The following is a 10,851-nucleotide window of genomic DNA, read 5'->3' as shown; positions in this document are numbered from 1 at the left end:
CACCTTGACCCCAGGCTGGACTTGAACCCACAACCTGCAGCTTTACCCACAGACCACGAATCCAAGGCGACAGCTTTCCACATAGAAGTAATAATTACATGCAATTTGATCTCAAAAGAGACCATTTTAAAAGCCAGCTTACCGACTTCAATTTACATGTTGCTATAATTACATGCGAACAAATACATTTAAAAGGGAAAAACACTCAGGAATACAGTTCTCTACATTTGGTCTCAACAGACAAATTTTGTCTGGAGTTCTGGAAGACCTCCGTGTACAATGTACTTACTCTGTTTCTCTAAGAAGGACTTGCAATGATATCTGCTTCAGACTGCAAAGGAAAACAGCATAAAACGTTCATCATTAATGGCAAGTTTAAAGAAAAATGTTCTTGTCCATAACATGGCTGTAATCACTTCAACTAAACATTTTTGTATCAAACTATAAATAATGTTTTATTTCTCAGTTTATCAGAAGTCTTTCAAAATCACTTCTAGTCTGATAACACTTTTTAAGATAATGGCCTTGTCGTCTGGTTGAATTTTACTGGCAATTTGAGCCTTTTTAACGCTTGCTACAGCGTGTTTTTATTATTAATTTTCCTTCATCTCTAAATTCCCCCTCCCCCTTTTTTTGAAAAGAACCTACTTGTGGCCGACATCCGGAGGTAATTTGGTCCATTGCTTAACAACTCGACGCCGAAGAAGCACAGCGGAAAGCTGCCGTATCTGTGGAGTTCAAACACAGATAATTTATCAACACCAGTAGGAACGATTCAAATAGCAGGACACCAGCAAGTGTTGCCTCAACTTCACAGTCGATTTCCTGCATATATTATCCTGCTTTCTTTCATCGTTTATAGTTCCAGTTCAACACAAACACGAACGGATTTAGAAGTCTCGTATGTAGTAACCATCATTATTCACACAAAAATGTTTAACTTAATTTGTGGGAAAATGAGTACATACTGCTAGTGCTGCCTCAGGCAAAATGGAAACTGTTGAGCAATGTTTTAACTTTTTTCCCATCATGCACTGCAATAATGGCCTCTCTTTAGTCCGGTTAATACCTCACACAAGATTCAGGGCAAAGCAAATTTGCTAGGGTAACGGCGAACGTCACAATGAATCTTCAATTCTTGATATCTGAAGGGGCCTTAATTAGCACGAAAACTTACTCATACTTTGACATGCTTATCGGATGATATGGACATTTTGGATCGCAAAGTGCAGTGTACGTACATTCAAATATGGTAAAAATTCAAACTGACATGTTAGTTTCTTTAAACCTGAGATGCCATAAATATTTCAATAAAAAGCCTGAAACACTACCAAAAGCCTGAAACTGCCCTTACCCCCTTTCAAAAATGTGTTTTCTGGATGTTTCAGACCAAATCCAGCACTTTTAATTTGTCACATTTTTTGAAGAAAAAACCCCGGAATTCAGATTAAAACCTGAAAAGTGGCATATCTGTAAAACGGTGAAATCTTCAAATTTGGTGCTTTTACCTGGGGGTTGTCGGAGCTGGTCAGCACTGCAAAGAGTCCAGGGACAATGTTAGGATCCTTCAGAGCTTGCTTCAATTCTCGAGTACCCTACGGGGGAAAATTAATAACATTACCCAACTATAGTTGAGATGATCCTAGTCCCATCAATGTGGTTCAAAATACTGGACTCTTATGCTCAAAACAAGACATTTTCCTTGATTTCATTGGTACCCTGCTATCCCACAATTGCACGTTTGCAGTTGATTTATTTTGCAAAATCATAGCAAGGGACCACTAAAATCAAAGAAAAGTTCTTGTTTTGAACATTATTGAAGAATATGCAAAATTTAGATTTTTTTTTTTTACGGCACCATGGTTTAAGATGTTTTGTATGCTCCAACTTTGGTGCCAACGATTTCCATCTCCTTTTCATAAGATGAATAATTACAGAATGCGGTTTGGTTACCACGTCGCCCATACTTTGTTTATCTCTTCGGCCATTGTCGGCAAGCAGATCTCACACAGTGCGATTAGAATTATCAGTGGGCTTATATCTTGACATGTTCAAGGAATTACTTTAGAAATGAAACTTCAACATTTTTCCTATTTTAATATGTTTAAATAGCTTCTACATTTCAAACAAGAATAGGACATAAGCTAGCTCCATAAATGGGCCAATTTACTGGACTACCTCCGTAAATTTATAAAGGCCAAACTTGGAACATGTACAAAAACATGTAGAACTTTGTCAAATTTTGATTTTCACATTTAGGCTTAGTTTGTAGTTTAGTTTTGCTTTAGAAGCATACTAACGTGCAAAACTAAATCAGGCCCACTTTACTCACAGTTTAGCCAGCAAATTTCTCCAAAAATTCCACTGGGGCAAAGAAAATGTCTTCAGTATTCCACCAACCAAGTTTGCAGACCGAATTCAATTTTTAAAGGACTTTTCTTCAATATTTTGCACATGAGAGGGAAGTCAAGTGATTCCAAAATGGGGCTAAAGACTAGACTGGTACATGTCCAACCATGGTCCAACTATTTGGAAAGACTGACCTCTTCATTCAGTGTCAATAGTCTGGTGGCTTTACTATGGAGAAATGTGTAGTAAGTTGAGACAGTTCCCGCTTCATGCCACATGTTTCTTAAATTCTTTTGGCATGGTTGATTGATGCAGTACTGAAGCTGTGTTGGACTGGTTGTTATAGGTGCCAGTCTATTTTCTTGTTTTGCATGTTTTCAATACCTTAAGTTTTGGGACTCTCATACACAGTATTGAGAGTCCCAAATTTTCGGACTAACTCACCCTCTATATAGGCTGATCAGAAAGTGCTGCCTTTTTCAGATGTCTATTTTTCGTGAAATTTTCAGATTCGTTTGCACACGTTTGCGTATCAAAATTTCAACATGAAATTGCACGAAAATTAGACATCTGAAAAAGGCAGCACTTTCTGATTAATTAACCTATAAAGAGGGTGAGTATGCTTCTAAAGCAAAAATAAACTACAAAAAGCCTAAATGTGAAAATCAAAATTTGACAAAGTTCGACATGTTTTTGTACATGGTGGTAGTGTGGCCTTTATTTACGGAGGTAGTCCAGTAAATTTGCCACATTTATGGGGCTAGACTTAAGTATGTTGTTATTGTTAAGTTACAAGAAAGAATGTACAACCGTAGTAGTATCCAGACGCCACTTCTTTTGTTGGGTACAAAGTCTATGGAGAGTTGAGTGCATTTTCAAAGTATTTTCTAACAAAATTGAAAATCCCAGTCCAAGATTCAAATTTTGGAAAGAATTCTGCAACCTGACACTTCTTTTTCTTCATCATGTTCATGGCGATCATGTAGTGTAGGGCCCGGTTCCAGTATAAGGGAACAAAATCCCATTTAAAATTATTGGACCTACCAAACTACATGTAGTTGGCGACATTCTCAATAGTTTGTCATAGATAAAGGGCAGGGTTTCATTTTTTGAGGGAAATTTGAGCCCAAATGATGATGAAAGCGCGGCGACAACACGCGACCAGAAAATAAAGATGGCAATCACCACGTGATGTACCGCAAGCAGGGCGTGCTGAATTGCAAGGCACAAACCATGCAGGAAAATTGTGAATCTTTTCAAAATTGCAAAACGGGTGTAATTAGAATTGAGAAAAGTCTGCTTTAGATTGTAAAGGTGATTTTTGAGCAATGAAAAACATTTTTGACTCTAATTCGATCAAAACAAAACAGGGGCCGTACACTTCACGATCGCCATGTTCATTTATCACCTCAATGAAGGTCAGTCATTGTTGCAAAAATAATAAGACATGAATTTGGGACTGAGAAACATTTTCTAAATACTTAGAAAATTGTCTTTGACTCTCCATAGACTTTGTGCACAACAAGTGACGTCAGGTTGCAACATTCTTTCCCAAATCTTTTCTGAGTTTTCAACAGGAGTTTTGCACTTTCAGTGCTGCTAGTCCGAGTAACTTGGACCCAACTTATCGGCTTTTTTAACATTCGGACATGGTCTGGCGATAGTAGGGTCCAAGCTAATGGTTATACATGTATGCCGAGCAACACAATTCTGTCACTGGCCCAAAAACCAACATTTTCCAACAAAAACATCAGATTTCACCTTCAAAATGGTCTCCAAATTACTAGATACGCCACCTGAGGTACAAGTAGACATCGATAATTAAAATAGTTGTACTGAAGTTTACTTACGATCCGGATGAAAAGTGAAATTTCCCGTTCAATTCCGAGAGCTCACCTCGCGATTGTGAACACGTTAAATTTCCGACTCGTGTTAATGTTTGAACAACGCGATGTGGTCTTCATGCCCAGTGCTCATTCGATAATCCCCGTATCCCGATTGCGATTCCGTTACCGAGCGTACGCGATGCATCGATTATGATAATGAGTAGGCTGGATCACATTTGTAAACACAAGTGCATTTCGAATGATAAAAGGCAGTCGGGAACTAGCTTGAACGGATTTCCGCAAATAAAAGCTGACGTAGTTCCCGACTTGGTATTATCGTTCGAAATGCACTTGTGTTTACAAACGTGATCCAGTCTACTCATTATCATAATCGATGCATTGTGCGTGCTCGGTAACGGAATCGCACTCGGGATACGGGGACTATCGAATGAACGCTGGGCATGAAGACAACATCGCATCGTAAAAACGTTAACACAAGTCGGAAATTTAACATGTTCACGATCGCGAGGGGAGCTCTTGGAATTGAACGGGAAATTTCACTTTCCATCCGGATTGTAAGTAAACTTCAGTACAAGCAACTCCCATCTTAATCATCGATGTCTTCCACGTTCTTGTACCTCAGGTGGCATATCTAGTAATTTGGAGGCCGTTTTGAGGGTGAACTCTGATGTTTTTGTTGGAAAATGTTGTTTTTTTGGCCAGTGACAGAATCGTGTTGCTCGGAATTTGGGTCCGGTTACTCGGACTAGAGTCTACAGAGCCGGACCAGGCAGTGCTGCTAGTGCTAGTGACTGACCAATTATTAATAACAAGTGGAGTCAGGATGTGGAGTAATTGCAGGGTAATCCTTACTTTTAGGACACCTCTATTCATGCTATTTTTTACGAGTTCTGTTCAAAACTGACTTTTGCAGATGACTGTCCAGTGCCAAAGTGACTCTTCAAAATGACAACTAACATGAGTTTATCTGAGGAAAAAAGACTGCTTTAGCCTGCAAAAGTCACCTCGGTACTGGACAGTCACATGCAAAAGTCAGTTTTGAACAGAACTCGTAAAAATAGAGGTGTCCTAAAGATAAGGATTACCAATTGCAGAATACCCCACCACTCGGAAATACACCCCTAAATTCTCTGGCTACGAGGTTGGAATCACTGGAAAAGAAACAATTCAAGTGCATGCCAGCTTCGCGGATACTGAGTGGGGGTCCATTATTTGAGAAAGAAGCAACACAAAAGGAATGGGAGTTGCTGAAAAAGTCCAAACCAACCACCCTGTTGGCGGCTACGCGGATACAGAGTGGGAGTCCCCTTGAATATGCTTGAGAACGAAGCATCACAAAAGGAATGGGAGTTGCTGTAATTTTTTTAAGTCCAAACCAACTACCCTGTTGGCGGCTACGCGGTTACGAAGTGGGAGTGCAATGGAGCATGACGCATAATTCATACAAGCTGAGAATATTTATTAAGGTCAACCAACCGTGACCTCGTAGCCGGCTACGACATGTTATTAATGTACGACAATGACGACTACGGTCGCGAGGTGGATACAGTAGATCGAGTGGCGACTGGCGGGGTATTCTGCAATTGTGCCCAGGATGCAACAGTCTTTCCCAAGAATATTCTAAAAGAAAAATGTTTCACAGCTCTTATGTTTTTTCCTGCCATTGATACTCACCTCTTGAATTACGGAGCTATTTGGCACAAGCAGTTTGTGCAAAATTCCTTCCAAGGGGGCCGCCATTTTAGATTCTGAAGTGATGCGTGTGTGTCGCCCCCATGAGAGCAAAATTAGTTATTTGGTTGGGGGAGGGGGAAGGGGGTATATTAAAACAGTGGCATAACTACGGGGCATCAGTGGCGGTTCTACCGGGGGACCTGGTGACTTTAGCCCCCCCCCCCCTCAAATTTTGTCTAGCCCCCCCCCCCCCCCCCTAAAAAAATTCATTAAAAAAAAATTCAATAGCAAAATGTAAGAATGTGACGTACATGCGAACGGTCTACCCCTAAATAAATAGTCGTGAGAAGATAGAGTGCATTTGTTCACTTTTAGTTAATATAGTGTGCCTGATTGTGGGATTCTACCAGCGCTCCCCACTGAAAATATGGCATGAGCCCCTTGCCCTCTTCTATTGATTTTTGGAGGCCTAAGTGTCTTGAGAAAATAACCGGTCTACATTTCAGCACGCCGCCCTGAAAAAAAATCTGGATCCATCCTGCTAGCCCCCCCCCCCCAAAAAAAATATTGGCTCTACAACCGCGCCTGCGGGGCATTCCGGAAGGGGACATGTGCCCCCCCCTACCCCCCCCCCCCCCCCCCCCACCGTGTCCGTCCCCCGTTCCCCCTCTCTGTTTAACAGAAATATATTTGACTTTAGAGCCACCCACCAAAAAAAAATTTGAAATTCAAGTACCCCAAGGTGCCCCCTCCCAAGTTTAACCCTACGGTTACGCCACTGGTTTATTAAAAAAAAAGTCATATCCAAGAATCATTTCCCACGTTATTTAAGATTTCATGCCGAAAAAAATTGATTCCTTTTCTAAATTGCTATTTTTCTAGCAATACACCAGTTTGGACGGACAAAAATGTCGGCGCTGTTTAATTATTATTTTACAACGCAACATCACCAGAGGGTTCTATTCATGATCCAACTTAGAACTACAGGTCTAGGCGTTGGTTGAGTTACAAACGCAGAGTGGTCGGGTCGACAACTATTTCTTTAGACAAAGCCCAGTTAAGTTATGAATAATTTTGTCAGAACAAAGGATCACAAAAATTTAACCTTTACCGCTCAATTCTTGATAAAAACCATCTATGTGTTTAGTTGAGATTTAATTTCAAAGAAAAAGTCCATCTTTTTAACGATTTTTCAGACATGATAATATTCTGCAGATCGGTACATTAGACACATCTTAGCTTAAAATTTACTATCTTCCTAACGTATGTAACATTTGTGTTAATTTTTTGGAATGAAAGACTATTTTTGATCATTAACTCGCAGATATTTATACAAGAAACTGAACATTATTAAACAAGATTCTGCATGGACACACAAAGTATAAACTTGAAACACTTTGGAAGGCAGACAAGCCAGTTGCCTTGTCCGTAGACAATCAACAGGGCAAGTTGTTTTCATTTTATAGTTTCTCACCACAAAAATTAAGGTGGGGGGGGGGGGGGGAGGTGGTGGTGGGATTGATCAAATGCCCCCTTTCCGGGGGGAGAGGGGGCAAGCGCCCCTGCCCCCCCCCCTCCCAGCGACGCCCATGCTTATGAACATTCAAAAGTGGTCATCTGCTTTTCTGCTAACGGAAAATCTGAAAAACAGCGTTAAATTTGTTTGTGTGCAATGCATTTTTCTACTTTTCTGCTACCTGAAAAGCAGATTGAACGTTTTGCCAAAATATATATTTTGTTTACATTTCTGCTTTTCTGCTCCAGGTTTTTTTTTACTCTGCACTGGCGGGTCACACTACATGTGCTTTTCCACTTTGCTACTGTGGGATTTTGTAATTTGGTGACGACAAAAATTATCAATGATCAGGGGCGGATCCAGACTGCCATTTGCCGGGGGGGGGGGGGGGGCTAGGATTGTAATGAAGGGTCCAGGACCTGCGATACATTTTAATACAGTTTTAATACATTTTAAATACAGAGGCCATTGTTTGATTTTGTTTAGTCACCAAGCCCGGAGCATGAACACGGTTTGACTTCATAAGCGCAGCAGTTGTCCACGTGCAGTCTCATGGTCGTATAAATGACACGCTAAAACGATACGCGAAATGAGACTCCACTACAGTTTGTTTTACATTGGTTTTATCCGCGTATCGTGCGGCCCGATCGTAACCCGCGCATCAAGTCTTAGAAGGTGCGTGAAAATTGCCACGCCTTTTGAACGATTGTTCTTCCTCAAACCGTCGGATCACTGTCCATTTTTCACCGATAGTATGCATTTTAAAATATTTGCCGGGGGGGGGGGGGGCGTGCGCCCCCTGCGCCCCCCGCTGGATCCGCCAATGAATGATTGATTTAAATCTCCTGCACAATGGCAAAACACAAAATTACATGAATAAATACAACCAAAACAAAAGTCAGAAAAGGAAAGCACAAAGAGCAAATAATTTTTTCGGATGTTTCTTCAAGTGGTTCTATTTCTGGTGACCAATGATCTTATACAAACGTTAATCTCAAAATAATAATAATAATAATAATCAGCATTTAAGAACGCTCTTATTAGTAAACTATCACAACGCTTACAGTATTATTATTATTACCCCTGATCATTGGGCCAATTAAACATTCCAAATACCATCTCAGCTCCCTGGAGAGTATACAGCTCGATGCTGCCTGTTAGGCGCAAGCAAGCTAATTCAATCAAATAACCATCTCTGCCCTCACAGGTACCCATTTACTCCTGGGTGGAGAGAAGCAATGAGTGACAAAGTGCCTTGCTCAAGGGCACATGCACCATGATCCCGGCTGGACTCGAACCCACAACACCCAGCTTTACCCGCAGACCACAAATCCAGTGCCCTTAACCACGAGGCCACAGCACTCTACACTCTTATACAAACGTTCATCTCAAAAGCACAATTAAAATTTCATAAATGTGCAGGGTGGATAAAAAAAAACCACGAAACCGAGATATTATTGCTAATTGGAACAGAAGTAGGGCACAAAAATGTGAATCAAAGGAAGCCATCCTCTGTTAGGGTTGAATCTCCTCTTTAAAATGATCATGTCCTTACATTCACGGTTGACTGAGCAGTGACCAATTTTATGAAAGGGTCTATTTAGAAAATTGCGCCACTTTTCATGGTGAATTCTCTTTTTCCCCCCACCTGCCTTGATTGGCAACCATAGCCTTTCTCTCTGACAAATGTGACACATGACGCCACAAAAACCACATTTGAAAAGTGGCGCAATTCTCTGAATAGCCTAGACCCTTTTATAAAATTGGTCACTGCTCAGTCAACCGTGAATGTAATGACATGATCAGGGTGTCATTGGAGGATATCTCTCCTAACAGAGGATATCTCCCGTTGATTCACATAAGCCCTACTTCTTTTCCAATTAGCAATAATATTTCGGTTTCGGGTTTTTATCCAGCCTGTACAGAGGCATAACCGCACAAATTGACCAGAAATTATAAGAAGCCTTTTTCGATAAAGGTTTTAAAAAAAAATATAAAAAAATTCATAAAACAAACTTTTATATTATGAATATGTCTTGCCTATGCCAATTTCTTGCCTTATTATGCCTGACAAACGCCCGGCATAGTAAAATACCACCACCAAAATCTCTCAATTGTTATCAATGCATGCAAATACATACAATTACTATGAAAACAATGATCTGACGAAAAATGTCTTCATCGTAATTATTGTCAGTTTGGTTTGAGAAGTTACCACACAGTGCCATTTTAAAACACATACAACTAATTTTAAGAGTTTTTTTCGACGACTGAGTAAAATGCGGCTAAATGCACATTATGTACTAGATCCAACAAAATCAAAGTCTACCAAAAGGGCACGACCAAAGAACTATGGCGTTATTAATAGAATGAGTAGATATAGACACACTTATAGACTTTATCTGTAACATTGTTGTGCAGTTAAATAAACAAAGTACGTAAATCTTATCTGTTCTCATGCCAATTGCAATTATTAGAGTAATGCTATATTCCAATTTACTTCACTATTGAGAAGGGAATTGCGTTTTTAGAAACATACACATAGTGTACTTCTGAGCAAAATGTCAATTTATACACTTGATTACCTTTCACTATTAAGACATAATGCATTTAACACTTGTAATCATTAAGCTAATTGCTACCGCTTCAAAATCCATTTTCCCGCACTTTTACGCTCGGGTGCTTAATTCGTTGGAGACCATTCTATTGAATATATTTAACTTAAGTTATTAACTTGGTATTTAAACGACTAAAAGACGATATGCACGGCTCTCATAATTTTGGGTCATTGCGAGGACACAGTATCTTGTAATTAATTTTAAAAATCTTAATGACCGGTCCGTCTTTAAAAGAAATGACATATTGATGTATATTTTCCTTTTATTTAATTGTTAAAAACATTATTCGTTCTGTTGAGCCACGTTAATTTCTTAGAAATACATAATTTTTCTGTGTTCAACATTTTCAATTTGACTGTCAGCGGACCTCGGCCCGCGCTGATGACATGGCTGCCAATAATTGGCCTACCAATCCGGGCACGCTGTCAATTCTATCATGGAGGCCCCCTTCAATGGCGAGAGCATTGTGCTCCCCATTGTTCAAAACTGTCACGGAACAATATCTCTGCACAATGCGTAGCCCAATGCTTTCGCCATCAACTGGGGTCTTCGTATTGGCCTACAGTGACCACGTGCTCAAATTCGTAAATTAATCTCGACTTTGATGTCTCTTGTACCAAAAGATTCCCAAAAAATTATGTATCATTGATAGAGAGCTAGATACTAGTCTGGCTACATCTTCCTTCAAGTTCTAAAGTCCGTAGACCTCTTGGAGAAAATTGTATACGCAACCATTTTCTAGCCGAGTTTCTCTGTTTGCAGGATTTGACTACCTTTCAGCTGACCTTTGCCCGCACTGCTCATACACGGCTGCCTATATCTCCAATTTAAGGTAGCCTAACCTTAT

The 10,851-nt window shown here is 40.1% G+C and overlaps 1 protein-coding gene across 1 annotated transcript; it reads right to left on the bottom strand.

Annotated features, from left to right (window-relative positions):
- Nucleotides 1–285: 285 nt before the first annotated feature.
- LOC119739086 (importin-4-like) lies at nucleotides 286–5,965 on the bottom strand. The gene is made up of 4 exons (XM_038213920.1): nucleotides 5,871–5,965; nucleotides 1,509–1,595; nucleotides 649–728; nucleotides 286–331 (listed from the first exon to the last, which is right to left on the bottom strand). Exons 1-4 carry the CDS (start codon nucleotides 5,934–5,936, stop codon nucleotides 286–288), a joined length of 279 nt encoding a protein of 92 aa, XP_038069848.1. The 5' UTR covers nucleotides 5,937–5,965.
- Nucleotides 5,966–10,851: the final 4,886 nt, after the last annotated feature.

This window comes from Patiria miniata, unplaced genomic scaffold, assembly GCF_015706575.1.
Source record: "Patiria miniata isolate m_02_andy unplaced genomic scaffold, ASM1570657v1 HiC_scaffold_30, whole genome shotgun sequence".
NCBI classification, from domain to species: Eukaryota; Metazoa; Echinodermata; class Asteroidea; order Valvatida; family Asterinidae; genus Patiria; species Patiria miniata.
The sequence above is the reverse complement of the archived record's forward strand: the minus strand, read 5'-3'. Positions and strand labels throughout refer to the sequence as shown.

Coding starts and splice junctions, on each gene's coding strand:
- LOC119739086 (XM_038213920.1), bottom strand. CDS start 5,936: ATGGCGGCCCCCTTGGAAGGAATTTTGCACAAACTGCTTGTGCCAAAT. Junction 729..1,508: donor CCAGCTCCGACAACCCCCAG/GTAAAAGCACCA, acceptor TGAACTCCACAG/ATACGGCAGCTTTCCGCTGT. Junction 332..648: donor CCTCCGGATGTCGGCCACAA/GTAGGTTCTTTT, acceptor TTTCCTTTGCAG/TCTGAAGCAGATATCATTGC.